Genomic DNA, 27,551 nt, shown 5'->3' on the forward strand with positions numbered 1-27,551 from the left:
TCTACAGCCAAAATGCTTCTGAAACAAATGTAGTCAAACTTTACTAATTCTGGGTCACTGAGAATGAAAATGATGCTTAAAATTGTTGATTGGCTCTAGTTTTCAAGATATGCTATTGGGTCAGTATATACGACCCTTCACTTGGGAATGGCGGAGGATAAGTGAGTTATAAAGGGAAGGGATCTCAATTTAAACCAGAAATGACTAAAATACATCTTTGACTGGATCTATGAATAAATCTATGACTGGGTTTGGACAGTACTTGCTTTTTAGGCAAAACAATGAATGATGCAATCTGAAGCTGATATTGCGTCATACATGATATGAATTGCATCATGTTATTCCTAGAAGTCATGGATGATGCAATCATAACAAAGCTTACATTACTCTGCTGAACAAATTGCCCTATATCAGCTCTAGAAATCATACAGTGTCGTGCTCTCTTATTTGTCAGTGTTTGATTTTGCAAAGGGACACATTTCTGTTTAGCCAAAGTGAGCAGAGATGCCTCGTGCTTGTGTGAACAGTGCAGATAACTTCTGCTATGTTTGTGGTGAAGTGACTTTTGCATCACAAAAGCGCAGCATAACCACTATGGTTAAGAAAGCCTATCACCTTTATTTTGGCTGCAAAATTGGAGATCAGGACAAGAGGTGGGCCCCACACATATGCTGCAACACTTGTGCAACAAATCTTCGCCAGTGGTTGAACAGGAAAAGGAAATCTATGCCTTTTGCTGTGCCAATGATTTGGAGAGAGCCAACAGATCATACCAGCAATTGTTACTTCTGCATGGTGCTTCCAGTTGGGAAAGGTGTGTCAAAGAAGAAAAAGTGGACTGTGCATTATCCAAACATTCCATCAGCTATACGCCCAGTACCCCATGGAGAAGGACTGCCGATTCCTGATGCACCAGGATCATTCTCACTTGAGTCAGACGAGGAAGAGGAAGAGGATGAAACTTCTGGTCCTGAACCATCAGTGTCACAGGACCCACATTTTCTCCCATCCTCCTCCTCTGAACAGAAGGTGAACTGAATGACCTTGTCAGGGATTTGGAACTACCCAAGAGTAAGGCAGAGCTGTTGGGCTCCAGACTACAGCAGTGGAATCTCCTGGCAGGTGATGTTAGGGTTTCCATGTTCCGTGACCGTCAAAAGGATCTTGTCCCATTCTTCTTCATGGAAGGTAATCTTGTAGCCTGCAACAACATCGATGGTGTGATGGCAGCCCTCAACATCGTTCACGATCCAGATGAGTGGAGACTGTTCATTGATTCATCGAAGATGAGTTTTAAAGCTGTTTTACTGCATAATGGCAATGTTTTGCCATCAATTCCAGTTGGTCATGCAGTCCATATGAAGGAAACCTATGACAACATGAAACAACTTTTGAGGTGCATAAACTATGACCAACATCAGTGGCAGCTTTGTGGGGATTTGAAGGTTGTTGCTCTCTTGCTTGGTCTGCAGACTGGACACACAAAGTACTGCTGTTTTCTTTGGGATAGTCGTGCAAGAGATTCCCACTACATCAAGAAAGATTGGCCACTCCGACAGTCATTGGAGCCTGGGAGGAAAAGTGTTCAGCATCCACCACTTGTTGAATCAAGGAAGATTTTGTTACCACCCTTACACATCAAGCTGGGTCTGATGAAGAACTTTGTCAAGGCCATTGACAAAACACAAGCAGCTTTCAAGTACCTCCGTGGAAAATTTCCAACGTTAAGTGAAGCTAAGATAAAGGTGTGATGGGTTGGATCACAGAAACCCCCTTGGGAGCTGCCACCCGATGTGCAAAGACTACCCCTGTTCCTGTTTTCCCTGCCAGCTCAGGACTCCAGCACCCTGTCTTGCTGAGCCAGACACTCCCATCTGCTGCAACACAGACCCAGGGTCTGAATCACTTGTCCCAAAGCTGCAAGTTTACCTGAAAACAGCTCACAGTAGTGTGCTTGTCTTTAGCACTCAGATGCCCAACTCCCAATGGGGTCTAAACCCAGATAAATCTGTTTTACCCTGCATAAAGCTTATGCAGGGCAAACTCATAAATTGTTCGCCCTCTATAACACTGATAGAGAGATATACACAGTTGTTTGCTCCCTCAGGTATTAATACATACTCTGAGTAAATTACTAAATAAAAAGTGATTTTATTAAATACAGACAGTAGGATTTAAATGGTTCAAAGTAGTAACAGACAGAACAAAGTAAGTCACCAAGCAAAATAAAATAAAATGCGCAAATCTATGTCTAATCAAGCTAAATACAGATAATCTCACCCTCAGAGATGCTTCAGTAAGTTTTTCTCAGACTGGACACCTTCCAGGCCTGGGCACAATTCTTTCCCCTGGTACAGCTCTTGTTGCAGCTCAGGTGATAGCTAGGGGATTCTTCATGATGGCTCCTCTTCCCCTTGTTCTCTTCCACCCCTTTATATATCTTTTGCATAAGGCGGGAACCCTTTGTCCCTCTGGGTTTCAACCCCCCTCACTGGAAAAGCACCAGGTTAAAGATGGATTCCAGTTCAGGTGACATGATCACATGTCATTGCAAGACTTCATTACTCACTTGCCAGCACACACATATACAGGAAGACTCACAGGTAAATACAGCCATCTGCAGACAATGGGAGTCATCAAGATTCCAAACCATCCTTAATGGCCCACACTTTACATAATTACAATAGGCCCTCAGAGTTATGTTTTATATTTCTAGTTTTAGATACAAGAGTGGTACATTTCTACAAATAGGATGATCACACTCAGTAGATTATGAGCTTTGTAATAATACCTTACAAGAGACCTTTTGCATGAAGCATATCCCAGTTACATTATATTCACTTATATTTTTATAAAACCATATAGACTGCACAACGTCACAAAAGGAAGGTGTCTTTGTTGGTCCTCAGATTCGTGAACTTCTTCGAGATGATGCATTTGACCATGCACTGCGTGGCAAGGAAAAGACGGCATGGAAAGCCTTCCAGTTAGTGACAATAAATTTTCTCGGAAACAACAAGGCAGACAATTACAGGTTGTTGGTGGAAAACCTCCTCGAGGCATACAAAAGCCTTGGTTGCAACATGTCAGCAAAGATACATTTTTTACACTCTCATCTAGATTTTTTTCCACCGAACTGCGGAGCAGTGAGCGACGAGCACGGCGAGTGATTTCACCAGGACATTGCAACAATGGAGAAATGCTATCAGGGCAAATGGAGCCCATCAATGCTTGCAGACTATTGCTGGACAGTGACAAGAGATGCTCCATTTAATGAATACAAGAGACAAGCAAAGAAGCGCCACGTAGACACCGAATAGGACTAAACTATGTACATAATAGTTTTTTGCCTTTTGTTTCATAATAAATTTTATTTATATAACCCTTTTGCTGATTTTTAAAGTGTTACATAAACAGGACAGGTGAAATATCATGTAAAGCAACCATAAACACATGAAAAGACCTAGGTTTACAATTTATGATTAAAACTCTACTATCTACACAATATACATAGACATAAAATGTAAAAACTTAAATATCTTAGAAACAGTAGCCAATCAGTTGTTTTAATTGTCATATTTGAATTCAGCACATCAAAATACATAATAAATAGCACATTTTATCTCTGAAGCAGATGACTTCTCAAAAATTGTAAACCAGTGTAATCATTCTTATGGCTATTCTCTGAATCCCTCCAATTTTTCAATATCCTTTTTGAAGGGTTTGCACCAGACCTGGACACAGTATTTTAGTAGTTGGAGGCATCAGTGCCAAATAGAGAGGTAATTAACTTCCCTACTCCTCCTCCATATTGCCCTGTTCAGACATCACATAGCCTTTTTGGCCCCAGCATCACACTGGGAGTTCATGTTCAGCTTATTATTCAGTGTGACCCCCAAGTCTTTTTCAGAGTCACTGCTTCCCAGGATGAACAAGTGTCTGACTCTTTTTCAGTCTCTTATAATTTCATAGTGTTTAAGGCCAGAAAGGACCATTAGATCATCTATTCTGATCTCATGTATATCAAAGGCCATGATTTTTCACCCAGCTATCACTATATTAAGCCCAGAGACATTAGTTAAACTGAAGCATTTCAGTCCTCAGGAGAGGTAAACTATATGCCACATGGACAGAATGGGACAGACCAAAGTGTCACCAATGCCCAAGGCTCATGAAATGGCAGGAAATTGATTAGGTGAGATATACCCAAATGATCCCAACAGGTGAACCATGCCCCACCTTACATAGGAAGGTGAAAAAAATCCAAGTTCCCAGGCAATCTGACCTGGCGGAAAATTCCTCTCCAATCCCAACTCTGGCAATCAGCATGATCCTGAGCACATGAGCAAGACACGGCTGCCAGGCATCAAGAAAAAGGATTCTCTATACCACCTCAGAACACCAGCCCACGGTGTCTGGTGTCCCATCTCCAGGTGTAGCCAATCTCTGATGCTTCAAAGGAAGGTGCAGAGAAGGGGGGGTGGGGAACAACCACCCAGAATACAATTCACTGATTGTGCATGGGTGGAGGGGAATTCCTTTCTGATTCCTGCAAGCAACCGGCAGAAGCCCTGAAACATGAGTTTTGATTATAATCATTAATTCAGTGCAGAGCTGCAAGTGCTAGAAACACACTGAGGGCAATGCAAACAGACAATTCTGTTCTCTCCATGACTCATGAAGTAAAGAAATGAACACGGGGACTCAGATTCACAATAAATCCAAGGCCAGAAAGGACCACCACAACCATGCAGTCTTACCCCTGCCCTCCCACACACACAAACCACAAAATTTCTCCAGAAGCTGGAAGAAAGCCTATATTTTAAAAAGAGATCTAATCTTATTTTAAAGACTCCATGTGATGATGAGTCCACCACTTCCCTTGGTAAGCTGTTCCAATATTTTATCCTCACAGCTTGGAAATTGCATCTCATTTCAGGGCTGAATTTACCTAATATCAACTTCCAACCATTGGTTCTTGTTATGCCATTCTCAGCGAGGATGAAAGGCTCCCGACTCTCAGGGCTTTTTCTCATGTGTCAGTACTTATACACAATGATCAAGTGACCTCAATTTCACTTGAAATTAATTTCACTCAATGAAATTAATAGGCAGGAGGTTTAAAACAAACAAAAGGAAGTACTTCGTACAACACTCTCTTCAATAAGTTGAGTAAGTTGAGCTCCTTAAGCCTCACATAGTAAGACTTATTTTCTAGCCCCGAGTCATTTTTCAAGAATGACTGTATTTTTAAATGTGATTTAAAAAAAATGTGTTTAGTTACTATCAGGGGGACAGCATGATCAGTTGGCTTGAGAACTGGCCTCAGAGTCAGGAGACCTAAGTTCTATTATCAGTTCTGACACTGATATACTACTAGCCTGTGATTCTTGCCCCCTCCCCACCTTATTGCTAATAGTATTAAGCATCTGGTCACAATTAACCTTTTTAGGATTCATCTATACAAAAACATAGGGTGCAGCAAGCAGAGGTGTAAATCTACAGTGCACTGCCCTGTCATGCACTGACTCGCTGTGCTGACACTGTGCAAATACAGCTGCCACTAGTCAAAGCACATCATGGAACTTTTAGTGTGTGGTAGCAGGGTCCACATGGCAACAATGCATGGCAAGCTAGTGCGCTGGACTTTTATAACCTGGCTTGCCATGCTCTAATTCTGTGTGGACAAGCCCTTAGTGAAGACTGATGCAAAATAGGCATTAAACACTTCAGCCTTTTCTCTATCATCGATTATTTGCTCTGCTTATCTGTTAAGTAATGAACTTGCAATTTCCTTCATCCTTCTTTTACTTTTAATGTATTTATAGAATCCCTTCTTATTGCCTTTTATGTCCCTTGCTGGGTGTAATTCATTTTGTGCCTTAGCCTTTCTGATTTTGTCCCTATATGTTTCTGTTGTTATTTTATATTCATCGTGGCAATTTGTCCTTCCTTCTATGTTTTGTACAATTCCTTTTGGATTTTCAGGTTCTTATAGAGCTCCTGATTCAGCCATATTGGTCTCTTACTATTTTTTTTTAATCTTTCCTCCACATTAGGATAGTTTGCTTGAATACTGCATACTGGTCACTCCATCTCAAAAAAAGATATATTAGAAATGGAAAAGGTACAGAGAAGGGCAACAAAAATGACTAAGGGTTTGGAACATATTCTGTATGAGGATAGATTAAAAAGACTGGGACTTTTCATCTTGGAAAGGAGACAGCTAGGAGGGGATATGATAGAGCTCTATACAATTGTGACTGGTGTGAGAAAAGTGAATAAGGGAGTGTTATTTATTCCTTCACATAACAGAAGAACCAGAGGTCACTCAATGAAATTAATAGGCAGGAGGTTTAAAACAAACAAAAGGAAGTACTTCGTACAACACACAGTCAACCTGTGGAACTCTTTGCTGGGGGATGTTGTGAAGGCCAAAAAGGAACTAGATAAGTTCATGGACGACAGGTTCATCAATGGCTTTTAGCCAAGATGGTCAGGGATTCAACCCCATGCTTTGGGTGTTCCTAATCCTCTGACTGCCAGAAGCTGTGAGTGGATGACGGGATAAATCACTTGATACTTGTTCTGTTCTGTTCATTCCCTCTAAAGCATCTGGCACCAGCCATTGTCTGAAGACAGGATACTGGACTATTTGAACCATTGGTCTGACCCAGTATGGCTGTTCTTATGTTCTGTTGTGCCTTTACTGTTGTCTCTTTTAGGAACTCCCAGTTGTCCTGAACTATTTTTACCTTAGATATTCTGTCCTAAAATATCCATACACATGTTTTGGGGCAGTCTGTGTAATTAAGCAATGGTTCAGGAATGCCACAAGGCAATATAGAGGAGGAGCAGCAGCTCTGGGACTCATTGTACTTCATGGGGAGTGTGCACATTGCAGCATGTTCTCGATGATGTGCACCTGGCCAGCCCCTCAGCCTGCATCTTTCCTCCCTGCCTACTCCCTCTGAGTGATTTGTGCTCCTACAGGTACTAGAGAGCACAGTTCCTGTGTTCCACGAAAGCCAGGACTGAAATTGTGATTAGTGTTTATGAAAAGTATTCATCTCCCCCTTATTGTCCATCCAAACTAGAGCCAGACACAATTTCACCATTGTGTGGGCTGGAATACCCATTCTTAATTGGCCTGTGGTTGCTGGGAGAATCCGCCTCTCAGTTACAGTAGCATAAATCTGAACTAATGCCATTGACTTCATCAACATTCAGTGCAGCTTCTCCAGCTTCCCCAAACATTCAGTGGTCTACCCCAGCTTTACAGAGGTGTAACTGTAGAATTTGTCCCTATATACAGCATACTCCCAACTATCCAAATAGCATGGGGGAGACAGATTTTATTCGGATAACTGGGAGTTCGGATAATTGAGAGGTGACACCGGATCCCTGCAGGCATAGGGTGTGGCGGGGGGGGGAGGGGGAAGACTGCAGTCCTGGCAGGGCAGGTCAGAGACACCTGCCCCCCCAACCAGGACTCTGTTCTGCCCTACCAGGACTGCAGCCTTCCCTGCACCTTGCACCTGCAGGAATTGGATGTCCCCAGTCCTGCAGCAGCTCATGGAGCCCTTTGCTGTCCTGGCCCCACTCACTCACTCACTAGGAAGGATAATAGGGTTTTGGATAAACGTGAGTACACTGTATTTAGTTATATGACTGTAGTAGGTTTGGGCCGAGGTTCAGCCCTCAGCGGGGCGGTGGGGTGTCCCACTGCCTCGCTCTGGTCCGGCGGTAGTCCGGGGCAACAGGCACACAGTTAGGGGCTCAGGCCCATAAGTAGGGGCTGAGTCCAGAGGTCCGAAACCCAGGCCCTTAAGCAAGGGCTGAGGCAAAGTCTATAGCGGCCCAGGCCCTAGATCAGGGCGGGGCAGCAAGCAAATAGTCAGTCAGAGGCCCAGGCCCTTAAGCAGGGGCTGGGTCGGGGTTTGTAGCAGCCCAGGTCCTTGGTAAGGGCAAGGAGTCTGCCACCCAAGGAGTGGGTGGCAGGGGGGACGCAGGCCCTCCCACTCCACTGCGTCCCAGCCCGGGGCCCTAGCAGCGACGGAAACTCGCTGCTGTCAGTGGGGATCCTGGCCACAACACACTGACATCGGCTCTGGCAGTGCAGCAGCCAGACTGGGGTCGGCTGTCCCCGGGCTACTTCCACACTCCCCCTCGTAGGGTACCTGGGCCGTACTAGTGTCCTCAGTGCTCTCCACCAGCATGGGCTCCTCTGGGTAGGTGGCGAAGGGCAGGCTCGGCTCGTCCTCGGGGTAACTGGCACGGGGCAGGCTCGGCCAGTCCTCCTCAGGGTAGCTGGCACGGGGCAGGCTCAGCCAGTCCTCCTCGGGGTAGCTGGCACGGGGCAGGCTCGGCCAGTCCTCCTCGGGGTAACTGGCCCGGGGCAGGCTTGGCCAGTCCTCCTCGGGGTACCTGGCAAGAGGTAGGCTCGGCCAGTCCTCCTCGGGGTAACTGGCCCGGGGCAGGCTTGGCCAGTCCTCCTCGGGGTACCTGGCAAGAGGTAGGCTCGACCGGCCCAGTGACGCAGCAGGTCAGTCGCGGCCTGTGGCTGTTTCCCAAGCGGGAGCTCGGCCACGGACGTCTGCGCTCTCCGCCGGCCTGGGCTCCACTGAGCTCTGCAGGCGAGCTTTTATACTTCCGGGTTGGGGCCGTGACCTCGGAGGGGCAGGCGCCGGACCCGGTGGCTCCGCCCACGTTGGGATTAGGGGAGGTTCGGCCCTCAGCGGGGCTGTGGGGTGTCCCACCGCCTCGCTACAGTGACAAATAAATAATGTATTAACTAAAATGACTAAAAAAACCCCCCAGCCCTCCTCCCCACACATTTCACCCAATTCTCAGGAATAAACTGAGATTTTCTGTGTAACTGGTCAGAATGGTCTCTTGAAAGGAGAAAAGGCTCTATCATCTCTGGATCCTATATCTGGGCATTTCCCTTTCCTCTCTGGCTTCAGAATGAGGCGATGGGTTGTTTTAGGAAAAAATATAGTTTCTGCTTTGATGAAAGGACAGGGTTTCCTTTCCCTTAGATATGATCACATTGTGACCTTCCTTAATTTATTATCATTATTTACATTGCTGCAGCACCCAAAATATTCTGGGCACTGCATAAACAGGTAGGAAGACACAGTCCTCACCCCAGAGATTACACAGTAAACATTATTAATTCTTTTGTGTATATATACCTTGATCATATACTTCTCCAACCACAGGTTTCAGATTATGTTCCTTTCCAGCTTGATAAATGGTGCCACCATCCAATGTCACCGCATCTGCCAAATTGTTCTGTGTAAAAACAGTCAGAATTTATATTTCATCACAGTTATTAACATCCCTTCACCAGCTGAGGGCAGAGACTTCATAAATTCAATAAACCCTTTACATACATAGTAGATATTAATCTCTGGCTGCCAGGGTTCTCTCTCATAGTCTTCTATGGCAATCAGATTATTGATAAACTGACAGAGAATATGTGTCACCAAAAATTTGTAAAGTCAGATTTGGGTCTTTAATTTAAAAACAGTGGTGAGGTTGTTCCTACTGCTGCTGAATAGCACAGGACTGTGGTGACCCCAGTGGTTTATGTACTCCTCATTTTCAGAAAGGTCCCTGCATTTTGCTGGTGTGCCTCCCACTCCTAAGTATCTGTGAGTGAATTTGTGGCCCCACCATTTTTGATCAGTTGGGCCCACTTTTAGCTTTCCATTCACCTCTAGGTAATCCTCTCAAACTGGAAGGTAGGGATAAAGATAAGGGACCATATTTTTAAGTTCACGAGCTGAGACTCTTTTGTGGCAACATTTTTTAGGGATCGAAAATACTTATACCAAAGACAAGTGTGCTCTTTTAAAAAAAAAAAAAAAGTATGCTGGTATAAAATGTAAAAAAAAAAAAAAAGAAAAAAGTCAGCAGAGACCTGGGGTATAGTTCTTGGAGAGGAGGTTTTTTTTCCCCCTATTAACGTTGTATCGGAATGAGTTCATCATGAAACTTGGAACAAGTGCCACTCATATTCATCTCAAACAAAACAACAGCTCTGAGAGTGTCTGCACTCGTTTGATTTTTTTCTTCACTCCAAACGTTTATCATACTGAACATTCATTCCATTAGACTGTTTGTTCCTAAAACAACAAATTTTACTTAGTATAGCAATACTCTTGAACACTTTGGATTTTGATTAATGAAATGAAAAAAGGAGACATTATAGCTGCCCCAAAGAACATCTTGGACCATTAGGACTGCATATGACAAACTGGCACTATCCAGAAAAATACCAGGACATATGCTTCCTTTAGAGAGGGAGGTTTTCTGCTATGGGTTTGGGGTAGGGTTGCCAATTTAATGACAGAACAAAATCAAACACCCTTTCCCCGCCCCTTCTCCAAGACCCCACCCCGCTCCCTCCCTCCGTCAGTTGCTCTCCCCCCACTCTCACTCAGGATACGTCTTCACTACCCGCCGTATCAGCGGGTAGCAATCGATTTATCCGGGATCGAGATATCGCGTCTCGTTAAGATCCCCGAACGCGCTCACCGTCGACTCCGGAACTCCACCAGAACGAGCGGCGGTAGCGCAGTCGACGGGGGAGCCACGGCCATCGATCCCGCGCCGTCTGGACCCCAGGTAATTCGATCCAAGATACTTGGACTTCAGATAGCGTAGCTGAAGTTGCGTATCTTGGATCGATTCCCCCCCAGTGTAGACCAGCCCTCACTCGCTCATTTTCACCGGGCTGGGGAGGCTCTCTTTTTGACTGGGTGTTCAGTTGAAAACTGGACACCGGGCAACACTAGATGGATAGACTAATCACTGTGTATGTCAAGGAAATTATGTTACCAATCAGCTAAGAATATACATACTCTGTCTGATAACAGTTACAGGGCCAAAGTCCCTAGTGATTAGTCTATTTTATATCTCAAGCAAGTTTGGTTAATGCCTATGGTACTTGTGACCTAAGATGAAGTAAAAGAGGAAGTAGGAGGAGCAAGAGGTTCTGTTATGGTAGATTATGTTTGGCCTGACCCTAGAGTAGAGATACTTTAAATTCTATCAGTGCCCTATATGCAGTTGTTTTAAGAGCCCTGATTTCTGGGGCTGAACCCACAACTTGCACTTGTTGCTACATTTTTATTCACTCTACAATTTGGCCATTATCAGCTGAGATGTTTATGTATATGCTGTACCCCCAGGAAGCTCATCCAAGGATATTTTTATTTGCTGTATTCTGAAACTTTTTATCAGCCCTAATTTCTGTTCTGACCTAGATTACATCCACATAATAAATGCTGGTTTCAGTAATGCCTTATGTATTGTTGATGTCAGGGATACTGTTGTCGGAGACATCTAGGGAAAAACACCCATGGAAGTATTTCACATCGGCGTTTTGATAAATGTATTAGCAAGGCACTACTTTTCACTGTTTTCAGAGAGACCCTGTCTGTCTGTCCCATGGTATTTGTAAAGTTCCCATCACAGTATCTAGCTGCCCACTCTCACTGGTGATTCTGTTTTAGTTAGGAACAAAGGATGGAGCATTTAGCAAATGCTTTTAAAATGGCTTAGGCTATTGAAGGAAATTATGTTGTACTTTACCTTAGCATGAAGCATGTTGGTGGAACTAAGTCCAGGTAACGTGGCACTATAAAACAGCAGACCTCTATCCCCAACCCTTACCCACAACACTAGCCCTCCCCTTCCCTCCTCAGAGAGCAAAGTTCAGTATACCTGCAGGCTCAGAGATCACATGCAGTCCTATTTGTAGCACAGCAATGAGCAAATGTTTAGTAGATCATTAGCACATGGTGGGAGGGGGGGAAGTCTCAAGGAGAGAGTTGTGCCTGAGGCATAACTCTGCTAAGTTTCCTCGCTGCAGTTGACCAAGTAAGCAGGGGGGAATCTTGGCCTCCTAGCTGTTCTGTGTTGGTTTAGTTGTGCTCTGAGCATGTCCACTAGATTGTGAATCCTGCCAGGGTTTAGGCATGGATTAGGTGCTAAACTGCCTGGCAGTGCAGGATTTAGGCAGCTCAGGTACCTAGCTAATTTAGTCACCTACAGGGTCTGCAGGAGAATGGTACTCAAGGAGAACGAGCTTGGGGGCTGAGTGCTCTATATTGGAGAGGGGGAAAGACTTAAAAGGCAACCCAGACAGATGATGAGAACAGGGCCCAGAAGGCAGACTGAAGAAAAGCCCATGAAACATGGAAGACCTTCTCGTTTGTTGGGACTTTTTAGTTGGTTTGTGACTTGGCTGGAGGGCCAACTCACATCTCCAGCACCGGCCCATAAACTGGAGTTTATTAAGGAGTCCAGAGAAATTGAGGCACAGTGCTGCAGAGCCACCGCTGACCCCAAGGAGGTGCTTGGGAGGTGGCTGACCCTGTCACATGGCAGTCAGATGCCTAAATCCCCCTTGTGACTCCCACCCCAAGAGAATTAGATCTGCTGAGCTTAATTTGTGGAAACTTTACATCTCAGTGTATAAACCTAGGGTAGTCTGCTTCCTAAATCCCTTCTCTATCAGATACTACAGTGTCACAGCTCTGCCATTACTGTGATTTATTGTTGCTCCAGATAAGTGGAGATAACGAATGCCATGAAGAGGTTTTCTGCATAGCAACACAGAACCTGATACTCTCAGTCTGAGCTGAGAAGGATCGTGGTTGTTGTAGCCTTTGTGTTGGAAGTGTAAAGGAATTGCTGGACCAGTGTGGTTTGTGTTTATCCGTCTGCAACAAAATCTCCTAGAAATTCCATGACAGAATCTTTTACCTGGGCATGTGCTGATCGGGATCCACTTGGATTATTACATTCAGCACGAGTTAGATCTTGCATTCTTTCCCCCTTGCATCACAGAAGCAGCTGCATTTTATTGCTGGGTAAAGTGTCTTCTATTTTTATAAGATCAAATCCCAAGGTTCTTGTTTCAATTTTAGTCAGCCCCAGGAATTTGAGTATGGCTTTAGTAAAATTTGAGTAGGCTTCAAGATTTAGTTGAGTATTAATATTTTGCATTTATTTAGCAGCTTGCACCTGAGGATATCAAAACATTTTATAAGCATGTATTAATTAAGCCTCACTATGTGGTAAGGAAGTATAATTATCCCCCTTCTGCAGATGGGGCACAGAAATGACCTGTTCCCTCCCAAGGTCACAAATAATGTATGTGAATGAAGTATTATCTGTTTCACTGAGGCTGAGCAATATGACCAAGCCCTTTGGACTAACCCCCATTAATGCTGCCTACCAAGCCTTTTTGCTGTTTGTGTCATACATGTACTGTAGGGTATTAATAAACACTTAGCTCTTCTCCAGCACTTAATCTGTTCCAAGTGCTTTACACATATTTATTAATTGGCCAAGTGAAGCAAGACACTAGACTCAACTTGATGGCATTGTCCCTGAAATGGAGGGGGGTGGGAAGGTAGCACACACAGAGCTTGGGGGGAGAATGGAAGGATGCAAGGAGTCCATGTTGTGCACAATGAGCTCTGCTGACAGAAGCAACAAAGATTACAACCCTCTAGTTAAATCTCACAGCAACCCTATGCGGTAAGTAGTTAGAATTATCCCTGTTTTACACAGGGCCATCCGGGGGGGGGGGGGGGGGCAAGTGGGGCAATTTGTCCCAGGCCCCGGGGCCCCCACGAGAATATAGTATTCTGTAGTATTGCAACTTTTTTTATGGAAGGGCCCCCCAAAATTGCTTTGCCCCAGGCCCCCTGAATCTCTGGGCAGCCCTGGTTTTACAAATAAGGATGCTGAGGCAGAGAGGTTAAGTGACATGTCTGTGGCCACAGAGGGAGTCTATGCCAGAATTAAACATTTCCTAATTTCCAATCCTGTGGTTCTAAGCACTTGCCCATGACTCTCCACTACCCCTCCACAACTACCTTCCAAGGAGGGTGTTATACAATTGCCTGAATTAGAGGATCTTTCTTTTAAAGGGAAGATTTAAGGCTCTTGTTCATAACCCCAGTGACTGGATCACAAAGTATCTGGCTGAACAGAAAAGACAAGACCATCTTTTGTTTGAAACCTCAAACAGTCTTATCTACTGAATGCAAAAATAAATAAATTTATAAATAAACTCCCAAGGCAGGGGATCTTTAAAAGTATAAACACCTGTACAAGAATACTCATCTGCCTGATTTTATCAGAAACTCAATGCAGAACAGTCTACTTTAGTGACTGGAACAACTGTTTTCCCTCTGTTGCTTATCTTCCAGTAAAGAAAGACCAGGTGGGTGAGATAATAGCTTTTAGTGGACCAACTTCTGTTAATGAGAGAGAGAAGCTTTCGAGCTACACAGAGCTCTTCTTCAGGTCTGGGAAAGGTACCCAGTCACAGCTAAATACAAGGTTGAACAGCTCATGTAGCATAAGTACTTAGTACATATTCTAAGGGACCATGCAAGGTGAAGTGGCCCAATAAGGCATAGCAAGAAGCTATATTGACACTAATGTAATGACTTCAAACTCACCTTGATCATATGGGTGCAGTTAATGGCTGAGCCGCCTCTAACACACAATACATTGGGAAGGATGTTGGCATCAATGAAGGCTGCGCTCATGTCATTACACTTGGCCTGTTCTTGCTCAGAGATAGTGCACCACCTCACATGCTGCAGGCTCAGAGCTGAAACAAAGCACCACAGAAAATCTCTATTATCAAACAATGATTTATAACTGCGCTCCCTGCATACTGATTACAGAATGGCCAGACCACAGAAATCCATGGCCTGTTCAAAGCTATGGCCTTAGGGCCCACTCCTGTTTTCATTCAAATCAATGAGAGTTTTGCCATTGACTTAAATGGGAGCAGGATTGGGTCCATCTCTCATATTGCCACATGCTGATATAGGCGCTGCATGCACAACAAAGCAGATAAGTACATACAAAGAATCCACAACACCTATGAGAATGATACAACCTTGTTTCCTGTGTATTTTATTTATTCAATCTCCACAGTTCCCTTAGTTGTGTGGCAAGAAGTTGAGCTTTGATGTAGCTAGCACAGTCCTACTCTGAGGACCTTCTACGATTTGTTAACCTGAAACTGCTAGAGATATTGAAAATTATCAGCAGTAAAATTCAGTCACTTAAGACATGGTGTCTTGGGTTTATGTAACTTTTTATTATCATGAAGAAAAGAAAGTACAAAAACATCCATTTAAATTACATACAGAGCAAGAGTGGTAATATTTAGAATGAAGCATTTGGCCTGAGAGCTGTTGCATCCATCTGTCTGTAGAATCACTATGAATCTGGGGCAAATTCAGAAGGTTTTATCCTCAACCTTAAGAGCTGGAATAATTGTTTAAAATTACACTGGGTAGCAAATGGCTCCCACAGAGAAGTCCCAGTCTAGCATAGCACTATGTACTGGCTTGGGTCAAGCCCAGTCCCTTTAGCTGCTTAAACAAACAAACAAACAATCCCTGATGCTCAGAGACCATGGCATAAGAATTGGAAGAGAGCAGAAGAGAAAAGTTGCTCCCATGATACTGCACCATAAGAGGCCTTCACCCCAGTCACTCAATGAGATATACAAATAAATACATGGGAACAAGTCAGACATGGTAGATTTCAGTTACCAACGAAGGAAACTGATCTGGCAATCTAAACGGTACCTGCAAAAACTGCAACACTGTTGTTTGGGTAAACAGATATTCGCAAATGTAAATTGGGTAACTGTACATACAAACGAGCATATCAACTAATGAATAACTACAACCAGGTTTTGTACATGTAGCTGGCTTATGTGCCTTATTCACAAACAAAAATTCAATATACACTTTTACAATTTTGACTTTTTATGGACCCGGGTCAGGGTTTGCTCTCATCCGCTTGCTACTTGAGGCCGCCTCCCTTTTAGCCTCTCTCCAAACCTAATTTAGCTTGTACTCATTCACAGTGGCGGTACAGTTGATAGCCTGTATCAGACTTTGCTGCCTTTGTTGAGGCTATCCCACCAGCACTCAACAGGCAGGGACTAGGACACATTTTCCAATTTGAAAAACTCTGGGTGCTGTCAATCAAACAACCTTACTTTTGCCATAAGCTTTGCACCACACCGGTCACTAAAACAGAGAGCCTGATTTTACCTACACCACGTAACTCAGGAATAACTCTACTAAGGTCAGTAGTCTAAAAGCAATGATGACAGTAATTTTACTTAAGTCACTAGAAAAAAAGACCCAGAAACCTGACATTTCTCAACCAATTTTTAGACCAACATGCATTACTGAAGAGAGAAGCAAGCTTCTCATGAGGCCATTAAGCTATAGGAGGTCTGAGACCCTAAGAACATAAGAATGACTATACTGGGTCAGACCAATGGTCCATCTAGCCCAGTAGCCTGTCTTCTGACAATGGCCAATGCCAGGTGCTTCAGAGGGAATGAACAGAAGTCTTAGCCCTCGTCTACACTACGAGTTTAGGTTGAATTTAGCAGCGTTAGATCGATTTAACCCTGCACCCGTCCATACGACGAAGCCATTTTTGTCGACTTAAAGGGCTCTTACAATCGATTTCTGTACTCCTCCCTGATGAGGGGATTAGCGCTGAAATCTACCCTGCTGGGTCGAATTTGGGGTAGTGTGGATGCAATTCGACGGTATTGGCCTACGGGCGCTATCCCAGAGTGCTCCATTGTGACTGCTCTGGACAGCACTCTCAACTCCGATGCACTGGCCAGGTAGACAGGAAAAGCCCTGCGTACTTTTGAATTTCATTTCCTGTTTGGCCAGTGTGGCAAGCTCAGAGGTGACCATGCAGATCTCATCAGCAGAGATGACCATGGAGTCCCAGAATCGCAAAAGAGCTCCAGCATGGACCGAACGGGAAGTACTAGATCTGATCGCTGTATGGGGAGAGGAATCCGTGCTATCAGAAGTTCCAAAAGACGAAATGCCCAAATATTTGAAAAAATCTCCAAGGGCATGAAGAACAGAGGCTATAACAGGGACCGAGAGCAGTGCCGCATGAAACTTAAGGAGCTCAGGCAAACCTACCAAAGAACCAGAGAGGCAAACGGCCGCTATGGGTCAGCACCCCAGACATGCCGCTTCTATGATGACCTGCATGCCATTCTAAGGGGTGCCCCTACAACTACCCCACCCCTGTGCGTGGACTCCATCAATGGATTCTCATGCAACAGGGATGCGGATTTTGGGGACGAGGAAGATGATGATGAAGAGGAGGAGGTTGAAGATAGCGCACAGCAAGCAAGTGGAGAAACCGTTTTCCCCAACAGCCAGGAACTGTTTATCACCCTAGAGCCAGTACCCTCCCAAACCACCCAAGGCGGGCTCCCGGACCTTGAAGGCGGAGAAGGGACCTCTGGTGAGTGTACCTTTGTAAATATAATACATGGTTTAAAAGCAAGTGTGTTTAATGATTAATTTGCCCTGAAGACTTGGGATGCATTCACGGCCAGTACAGCTACTGGAAAAGTCTGTTAACGTGTATGGGGATGGAGCGGAAATCCTCCAGGAACATCTCAATGAAGCTCTCCTGGATGTACTCCCAAAGCCTTTCCAAAAGGTTTCTGGGGAGGGCAGCCTTATTCCATCCTCCATGGTAGGACACTTTAGCACCCCAGGCCAGTAGCACGTAGTCTGGAATAATTGCATAACAAAGCATGGCAGCGTATGGTCCTGGTGTTTGCTGGCATTCAAGCAACATCCGTTCTTTATCTCTGTGTTATCCTCAGGAGAGTGATATAATTCATGGTCACCTGGTTGAAACAGGGGAATTTTGTTAAGGGGACATTCAGAGGTGGCCGTTCCTGCTGGGCTGTTTGCCTGTGGCTGAACAGAAATCATCCCTGCTGTTAGCCATGTGGTGGGGGGAGGGGTGAAGCGATCATCCCAGAGAATTGTGTGTGTGTGTGTGTGTGTGGGGGGGGATTAGTTGGGTTTGTGCTGCATGTTAACCCGAAAACCGCAGCCCCCTCCTTTTAAATGGCCAACCCAACGGGTGCTTGGTATGGGAAATGAGGGCACTGCTGTATGAAACCATTCCCACATGTTATGAAGGTTAAAGAAGCCAAAAGACTGTGGTTTACCATGTCTGCCTGCAAGTCGAATTCTGTTGCCCGCCGGCCCTGCGTGTGTGATCTCTCACACCAAACCAGCAGACCCTCAATATAAGAGGCAAAATGAGACCTTGTAAAGAAAGCACATGTGCTATGTAATGTTAACAGCTTGGTTCACCATGAATGAGTCTACCCATTGTTTTCTAAAATGTGTCTTTTTAAATACTACTCTCCCTTTTTTTCCTCCCGCAGCTGCAAATTTTTTAATGCTCCCCCATCATCTCCGTCCCAGAGGCTAGCGAAGATTAGAAGGTGAAAAAACGCACTCACGATTAAATGTTCTCTGAGCTCATGCAGTCCTCCCACACTGAAAGAGCCAAGCAGAATGCGTGGAGGCAGACAATGTCAGAGTGCAGGAAAGCACAAAATGAACGCGAGGACAGGAAGGATGCGTAAGAGGACAGGTGGCGGGAGCAAGATGATAGGTGGCGTCAGCGTGATGAGAGGAGGCAGGAAGCAATGCTGAGGCTACTGGAGGATCAAACGGATATGCTCCATCGTATGGCTGAGGGGCAGGAAAGGTAGCAGGAGCACAGACCACCGCTGCAGCCCCTGTGTAACCAACTGCCCTCCTCCCCAAGTTCCATTGCCTCCTCACCCAGACGCCCAAGCACGCAGTGGGGGGGCCTCCAAGCACTCCACCCCAGAGGACTGCCCAAGCAACATAAAGCTGGCATTTAATAAGTTTTGAAGTGCAGTGTGGCCTTGTCCTTCCCTCCTCCACCACCCCAGCCAGTTCTTCCCTCCTGGGCTACCTTGGCAGTTATCACCCCATTTGTGTGATGATTTAATAAAGAATGCATGAATTTGAAACAACAATGACTTTATTGCCTCTGCAAGCGGTGATCAAACGGGGGAGCGGAAGGCGGTTGGCTTACAGGAAAGTAGAGTTACCCAAGGGGGTGGGTTTTCATCAAGGAGAAACAAACAACTTTCACACTGTAGCCTGGCCAGTCATGGACCTGGTTTTCAAAGCTTCTCTGATGCGCAGCGCGCCCTGTTGTGCTCTTCTAACCGCCCTGGTGTCTGGCTGCACGTAATCAGCAGCCAGGTGATTTGCCTCAACCTCCCACCCTGCCATAAACATCTCCCCCTTACTCTCACAGATATTGTGGAGCACACAGCAAGCAGTAATAATGAGTCCGTAAACTGCAACAGCGCACTTTTAAACGTCCAAATGCACATTCTACCACCATTCTGCACTTGCTCAGCCTATAGTTGAACAGCTCCTGACTACTGTCCAGACTGCCTGCGTATGGCTTCATAAGCCATGGCATTAAAGGATAACTATAGGCATTTCAACATCCCCAACGGTTATTTTCTGGTCTGGAAAGTAAGTCCCTTGCCGTAGCTGTTCACACAGACCAGAATTCCTAAAGATGCAAGCGTCATGTACCTTTCCCAGCCATCCCACGTTGATGTTGGTGAAACATCCCTTGTGATCCACCAGTGCTTGCAGCACCATTGAAAAGTACCCCTTGCGGTTTATGTACTGGCTGCTTTGGTGTTCCAGTCCCAAGATAGGGATATGCGTTCCGTCTATCGCCCCACCACAGTTAGGGAATCCCATTGCAGCAAAGCCATCCACTATAACCAGCACATTTCCCAGAGTCACTACCCTTGAGAGCAGCAGGTCAGTGATTGTATTGGCTACTTGGATCACAGCAGCCCCCACAGTAGTTTTGCCCACTCCAAAATGATTCCCGACTGACCGGTAGCTGTCTGGCGTTGCAAGCTTCCAGAGGGCTATCGCCACTCGCTTGTGAACTGTGAGGGCTGCTCTCATCTTAGTATTCTTGCGCTTCAGGGCAGGGGAAAGCAAGTCACAAAGTTCCATGAAACTGCCCTTACACATGCGAAAGTTTCACAGCCACTGGGAATCATCCGAGACCTGCAACACTATGCAGTTCCACCAGTGTGTGCTTGTTTCCTGGGCCCAGAATCGGCGTTCCATGGCACGAACCTGCCCCATTACCACCATGATGTCCAAATTGCCAGGGCCCATGCTTTGAGAGAAGTCTGTGTCCATGTCCTCATCACTCTCATCACTGCGCTACCGTCGCCTCCTCGCCTGCTTTTGAAGTTTCTGGTGCTTCATATACTGCAGGATAATGCGTGTGGTGTTTACAGTGCTCATAACTGCAGTGGTGATCTGAGTAGGCTCCATGCTTGCCGTGGTACGGCGTCTGCAGGAGAGCAGAGTGGCAGCAGAAGCAGTCGTTCGATGATGACAGTTTGCAGTCCTACTGCACCGTCTGCTGCTAGCAGCACCCAGGACACAATAGCGGCGGCTGAGCTGAGCAGGCTGCATGCTTGCCGTGGTATGGCATCTGTGCGGAAAAAAGGCGTAAAACGATTGTCTGCTGTTGCTCTCACAGAAGGAGGGGCGACTGACGACATGGCTTACAGGGAATTAAAATCAACAAAGGGGACGGGTTTGCATCAAGGATAAACACACACAACTGTCACACTGAAGCCTGACCAGTCATGAAACTGGTTTTCAAAGTCTTTGTGATGCACAGTGCGCCTTGCTGTGCTCTTCTAATCGCAAATAGCCTAGTCAGCAAACAGCACCAGCGAGCTTTTAAACGTCCAAAGGCACATTCTACCACTATTCTGCACTTGTTCAGCCTATAGTTGAACTGCTCCTTACTACTATCCCGGCTTCATGAGCCTTTGGAGCAAGGGGCAGGCTGGGGTAGGTGCGACCACATAGTGCTGCCGGCTAGGAGAGCAGCCTGAGGCAGAAGCCTCCAGCTCATATGATATTCCAGGCAGGACTGAATCTCCATGAGACGAAACTTAAAGAAGAAAATGACCTGGAGTCACTCCCATTTATGTCCAGGCGCCCCTGACCAACCTCACCGAGGTCAGCCAGGAGCACCTATGTCTGCCCAGGCGCCCCTGACCAACCTCACCGAGGTCAGCCAGGAGCACCCATGAGACGACGATGATGGCTAGCAGTTGTACTGCACCGTCTGCTCCCGCGAAGGCCAGGAGCTGCTGCTGTGTAGCAATGCAGTACCGCGTCTGCCAGCAGCACCCAGGAGACGTATGGTGACGGTGAGCTGAGCGGGGTCCATGCTTGCCGTGGTATGTCGTCTGCACGGGTAACCCAGGAAAAAAGGCGAGAAACAATTGTTTGCTGTTGCTTTCACGGAGGGAAAGAAGGAGCGGGACCTGATGACATGTACCCAAAACCACCCGCGACAATGTTTTTGCCCCATCAGGCATTGGGAGCTCAACCCAGAATTCCAGTGGGCGGCGGAGACTGCGGGAACTGTGGGATAGCTACCCACAGTGCAACACTCTAAACTCGATGCTAGCCTCGGTACTTTGTACTTCGGATGCACTCTGCCGACTAAATGCACTTAGTGGGGACACACACAATCGACTGTATAAAATCCACTTCTATAAAATCAACCTAATTTCGTAGTGTAGACATACCCTTAGTAGAAAACATAAGGCGGGACAGTTTGGTTTGTGTTAGGTGATCAGGCAGCTCATGAAAGCTCAGGTGACCTTGGGAGAACAGGGATACACATTGTATTCTTTATTAATCCATTTACAAATTAACAATAATTTTTTCCTTCCTTTTGGAAGCTTGTAGAATCCCATAGTCAAAGGCAGTGTTCCCTCTAATTTTTTACGTCCATGTGCAGAATGAATTTTGTTATGTGCACTAATATGGAGGTGATGTGTGGCAGGGGTGGGGCCAAGAGGTTCAGGGTGTGGGAGAGAAATCAGGGCTGGGGCAGAGGGGTTGGAGTGCGAGGGGGGTGAGGACTCTTGGTGGGGCCGGGGATGAGGGGCTTGGAGTGCAGGCTGCCCCAGGCCTGTGGCGGGGAGAGAGGACTCTCCCCAGCCCTCTCTTGCTGCAGCAGCTCGGGGCCAGGGGAGAGGTGCTTAGAAGAGCACAGCAGGGCTGGGCTGGGCCGGGCCGGGGGAACGGTGCCTCTCCTTGGCTGTGGCAGCTCCGGCAGGACTGGGCTGGGCCGGGGAGAGGGACACGTCTCTCCAGACATGGCAGCTCTGGCTGGGCTAGGGAAGGGGCACCTCTCCCTGGCTGTGGCAGCTCCAGTGGGGCTGGACCAGGGGAGGGGCACTTCTCCCTGCCTGCATAGCCCTTGATAGCCTGCCACACGGCCACAGAGCTTAGGGGGAACTTAGGTCAAAGGCTCCACTTTTTCTCTTATGTGCAAAACTATTTAATTTTAAATTTTTCATAAGTGCCTCAGAACGTGTGGCTAAGTGCTATTCTCCAATCTCTATGTTCCTGTGTCTAATACAAGGGTCGGTGAAGATAAGGCTGCGTTGGGCAAGGCGTATGATCACCTCTTACTCTCATTAATTTGTGAGATGAAGATAAATGGCCCCTGCCTAGCTCCACATTCTTCTAGCACGGGGGTGGCCAACCTGAGCCTGAGAAGGAGCCAGAATTTACCAATGTACGTTGCCAAAGAGCCACAGTAATATGTCAGCAGCCCCACATCCACTCCCTGGCCCCCAGTGCCTCTCCCCTGCCGGCATCCCCCAACAATCAGCACCTACTCCCCCCTCCCACCGCAATCAGCTGTTTCATATGCGCAGGAGGCTATGGGGGGAGTGGGGAGGAGTGAGGGCATGGCAGGCTCAGGGGCAGGGGCCTTGGGGGAAGGGGTGGAGTGGGGGCAGGGCTTGGGGCAGAGCAGTGAGCACTCCCTAGCACATTGGAAAGTTAGCATCTATAGCTCCAGCCCCAGAATCAGTGGCTGTGTAAGGAGCCGCATATTAACCTCTGAAGAGTCGCATGTGGCTCCGGAGCCACGGGTTGGCCACCCCTGTTCTAGCATGTGTAATGAAATAGCATGAATCTACCTCTTTCTTCCTCACTCTGCTTACGGGGGCTTAACTGAAGTTTCTCTCTTGCCAAACTGCAGCTTTTCTCCCAGCATCTGGCCAGGTGCCTACTTGTAACAGAGGATGCCTTTTAGTCTGCCAGTGGGAGTTAACCCATTTGAGGTTGGGCTAGGAACACGGAGATGATTTGTGGTTTGAGTCCTCTGCTACAGCTGGCCAAGCATGCAATAAAACAGCAAGCTAGTCTCTGAACCCAAGTTTACTCAGTTTTCTGGTCTTCCGCAGAGGTACACTAACTATGAGATGGGGGGGGGGGGGGTTAGTAACTTCCATTTGAAATACATTTCTAGGTCCTATGATAGTATAGTCTCACCATCAGACAGGTAAACAGCCAATTACCTCCTTTAGCAACAAAACAGTACTAGTGTTGTGCAGTAGTGGTGTAATATACTGCAACTTACACATGTGTCAGGAGAATGTTTGGGGCTGTTGATATTCTGTGGGACTTTCAACAGGAGCCAACTCAAAGAGGACTAAAACAAGATCATTTTACACATAAACAGAGCATCTTTCTTTCTGAAGGATTTCAAAGTGCTTTAGAGATAGCCAGCCAGGAGTCATAAGAACAGTCAATGCACCTTTGGACCTCTGGACATTCCAGGCAAAACTGTTGACATTTCTCTCTCTCTCTGCCCTGTGCTCATTGGCTGTTTGCTCCAACCCTACCTCTCCATCTCCCCTCCAGTCTCTTTAGCACAAATTCACTCCACACCTGCCCCCTCCCGTCACCCTCCCTTTCAGCTGATCCCCTCCTAAGTAAACTCACCCACTCCTTCAAAATAGAAAATAAACTTGTGGAATGAACGTGGCATTTGCCACTACCCTATGTTCACTTTGTGTTCTACCCCTTCCAGCACCCTGTATCTGTCTTGTTTATTTAGTCTCTTTGTACTCTACCTTCTGTCTGTAGCCATCTTTTGCTATTTCTTTTTTTATAATTAGATTGTAAGCTCTCTGGAGCAGGGACTATCTTTTTGTTCTGTGTTTGTACAGCACCTAGCACAACATGGCCCTGGTCCACAACTGGGGCTCCTAGGCACTACAGTGACAAAAATAATAATAAAAAATGCAGTCACCTCAGGGGAGAGGGAAAGGCAACACAAAACATGGTGCATAACAGAAAAGGTTGGGGATATTAGGATGTCATGGATCCACAGAATCTGTGCTATGCCCCTGCTTTTAAACAGACCTTTGGAGGAAAAGTGTGCCAGATTCCACTTGTTCTTAAGGGTAGGTCATGAGGTGCAACACCTCTGAAACTGAGCCTCTCAGTGCCAGCACTCCTACTTCACACCCATGAACTCTGCCCACCAAGTCCAACTGAGATAGTCTCTGACCAGGAGTCTTTACACTCTTCAGGGAACAACACATCTCAGCAAGTATTGGCAGTGACACCAGGTAGCCTTTTTAAAACAAAGTAGTCAACTGGCATTATTAGTCAACTGGCATTTATTGGCATAGCGTAATAAAGGTTAAGACATAGTCAATTCTGGACAAGCCAGTATTCCATCCGGCCAAGCTACCATGGAATCCATTTTTGGCCCTCTCCCTCTTTGTCAGTCCCACCTGAGAACTGCTGTCTCTCTCCCAAAAGCCAACTCTAATCCCAGCCACCTGACACATTTCAGTTCATTGTCCAACACCTGCAGACCCATGCGGAGTTCACATATTCCACCTGGCAGAGATTTCCATGGATACGTATCAATTGTTCAGTCCTTGGGTTTCCCATTGTCTTTGCAGTCCCTCCACTGATATGGGTCTATTTTAGCCAGTTTTTTAACAACCCATTCATTCCACTCCACACACTTACATGACACAACACCTCATGTTTCCTGCTCTGCCCCTCGAGCAGCTTTTTAATGCTTCTGCAATCACTGAGTAGCAATGAAAAGTAGAGAGGGAATCCAAGGCACATAATGGAATCATAAAATACATTACAGCAAATTCCCACAGTGCAATCACCTACAAAAAATGCATCATGGGGAGCTGTGATGTCCACGCAGAGCAGATGGGTCCAACGTCCCATCCGAAACAGCCAGCCAAAATAAACAGCATGGGATCAACGGAAGAAGTAGACTCAATGTGGACAAAGTATAATATTTGATACCAATGAGGGATGGACCAAAATGATTTTTTCTTCCTAACTCAGCTGCATGTTTTCCCACCATATCCCTCCCACTTTCAGAAATAAAGTGATTCTGAAATTATTTTAATTCCCTTTGTGCTGTATCATCTCACAGACTAGTCAACCCTAGAGGTACCAAGTGGCCCAGTGAACTCTTCCCTCGAGATTAGCAGGCACTTACCAGTGTGAAAGAAGCAGAGATGATAAAATATGCCCTGGAAGTTCATGATGAAGTCTGCGTGTTCTCTGCTCCGTCTCCAGCCTTCAGAATTCCAGCGATCAATGCTTTTATAGTATATTCTGGTCAGTCTGCTCCTCTTCAGACCACTCCTTGTTGGAAATCAAGACCCTCACGCTGCATAACAATTACTCTTTGTTACTCCAGCACACAACCCATTCTAAAGGGAGAGGGAAAAAACTGCATCCGTTTATATTAACTTCAGTCTTGAAAAGGAAACAAACTACAAATGCAAAATTCCTGGGACGCTGGAGCAAATTATGACCTGTCATTGCTTAAGCACCACCTACTGGGTCAAATGTGTAATAACATGTTGATCGTGGGTGTAGAGTGAGATTGTGAAATAAAGTGTTCAGGAACTTTTGTTTTGTTTTGTTTTGATCAGGTGCTAATATTCCTATCAAGCTTTTTCCACATGGAGATCAGGAAGTGCACATTGATGCAGTTATGCCCTTCACTCAATAGACCTGTCACTTATCACAGGCAAGTGGGCTTGAGTCACAAAAGAACTTCTACCTGCCACTTTCGGTGCCTAAATGCCAGAAGCAGGTCCCACTGGGATTCACAAAACCCCCACTAAGCTGCCGCCAAAAGCTCTAGCTACTCAAGCTCCCTGGGTGCCTAAGTTTTGCTTCTGTGCATGTGCACTGCTGCTTCCATCCAGGCACCCAGATGTCTAAGCCCCACTGTGATGCACAAACCAGAAGATTGCCCTTTATTTTTTATTTTTGTTTGCCTTATTTTGTATAGTTATAAATAGAATTCTGGCACCATTTGTTTTTAATTGTAAGTTTGTCCGGTTGCAAATACAAATACTCACCAGCAACCACACATCACTGAACAAAACCACTGACCCAGGAACCTATCCTTGTAACAAACCCCGATGCCAACTCTGTCCACATATCTATTCCAGTGACATCATCATAGGACCTAATCACATCAGCCACACCATCAGGGGCTCGTTCACCTGCACATCTACCAATGTGATATATGCCATCATGTGCCAGCAATGCCCCTCTGCCATAAACATTGGCCAAACCGGACAGTCTCTATGCAAAAGAATTAATGGACACAAATCTGACATCAGGAATCAAAATACTCAAAAACCAGTGGGAGAACACTTTAACCTGTCTGGTCATTCAATGACAGACCTGCGGGTGGCTATTTTACAACAGAAAAGCTTCAAAAACAGACTCCAACGAGAGACTGCTGAGCTGGAATTGATATGCAAACTAGATACAATCAATTTAGGATTGAATAAGGACTGGGAATGGCTGAGCCATTACAAACATTGAATCTATCTCCCCTTGTAAGTATTCTCACACTTCTTATCAAACTGTCTGTACTGGGCTATCTTGATTATCACTTCAAAAGTTTTTTTTTCTCTTACTTCATTGGCCTCTCAGAGTTGGTAAGACAACTCCCACCTGTTCATGCTCTCTGTATGTGTGTGTATATATCTCCTCAATATATGTTCCATTCTATATGCATCTGAAGAAGTGGGCTGTAGCCCACAAAAGCTTATGCTCTAATAAATTTGTTAGTCTCTAAGGTGCCACAAGTACTCCTGTTCTTTTTGCGGATACAGACTAACACGGCTGCTACTCTGAAACCTACATTCATCAGTGTATTAAATTTGGATTACTGAAAACAAGAAGAGATGTAAAACAAACAAAACACTTTATTATGTTAATTAACTAGCTGTTTAAGGTTGCATCCCACAGACCAAAGACACCAGAAGATATCGCACCCCAAAATCACCAGATGATATCAGTATACAGTGAAGAAACCCCCCAAGCATCAAGAAAAATGAAGTGCTTTATAAATAAGAGACTGGTCTAATACACTTCAATTTACCATATATGAACAATTAAGTTGGCAATCAGCTAGAAATCATTGTCAGTTAATTAGAATTTGGCTATTGTGTAAAAGCAACTATTATTGCTGTAGTACTGTATTATTGCTGTATATCATTTACAATGTGCATAACATTGCTAAACTGTTTAACCAACACACAGGTATAAATTAACAAATGAATGGCAGCAAACAACATGAAGACAAGGAAAAAACAAAGTGGTAAAAAAAAAGTTGCACAGTAACTACAAATTGGGTAAACAAATTGCCTGTTAGTACCAGTCATAATTTGGGTCAGTGATACTGCAACCTAACTGAGGCACATG

The 27,551-nt window shown here is 45.6% G+C and overlaps 1 protein-coding gene across 4 annotated transcripts in view; it reads right to left on the minus strand.

Moving 5' to 3' along the window:
* MELTF (melanotransferrin) overlaps positions 1-25,587 on the minus strand; it is a 69,696-nt gene extending 44,109 nt beyond the window's left edge. For 3 of the 4 annotated variants that reach the window (XR_002889908.3, XR_002889907.3, XM_024111932.3), the window contains exons 1-3: positions 25,315-25,587; positions 14,493-14,647; positions 9,198-9,297 (exon numbers count right to left, since the gene is read on the minus strand). Coding sequence is in view for 2 of the 4 variants with exons in the window: in XM_024111932.3 (XP_023967700.2) it covers positions 9,198-9,297; positions 14,493-14,647; positions 25,315-25,360 (301 nt within the window). In the remaining 2 variants the exon portion in view is untranslated. Of the gene's footprint in view, positions 1-9,197; positions 9,298-11,604; positions 11,698-14,492; positions 14,648-25,314 lie in introns of those variants that run through there. The other variant, XM_042842922.2, reaches the window with a different exon arrangement.
* Between the last annotated feature and the right edge of the window lie 1,964 nt (positions 25,588-27,551).

The sequence above is a fragment of the Chrysemys picta genome, chromosome 9, assembly GCF_011386835.1.
Source record: "Chrysemys picta bellii isolate R12L10 chromosome 9, ASM1138683v2, whole genome shotgun sequence".
Classification (NCBI taxonomy): domain Eukaryota; kingdom Metazoa; phylum Chordata; order Testudines; family Emydidae; genus Chrysemys; species Chrysemys picta.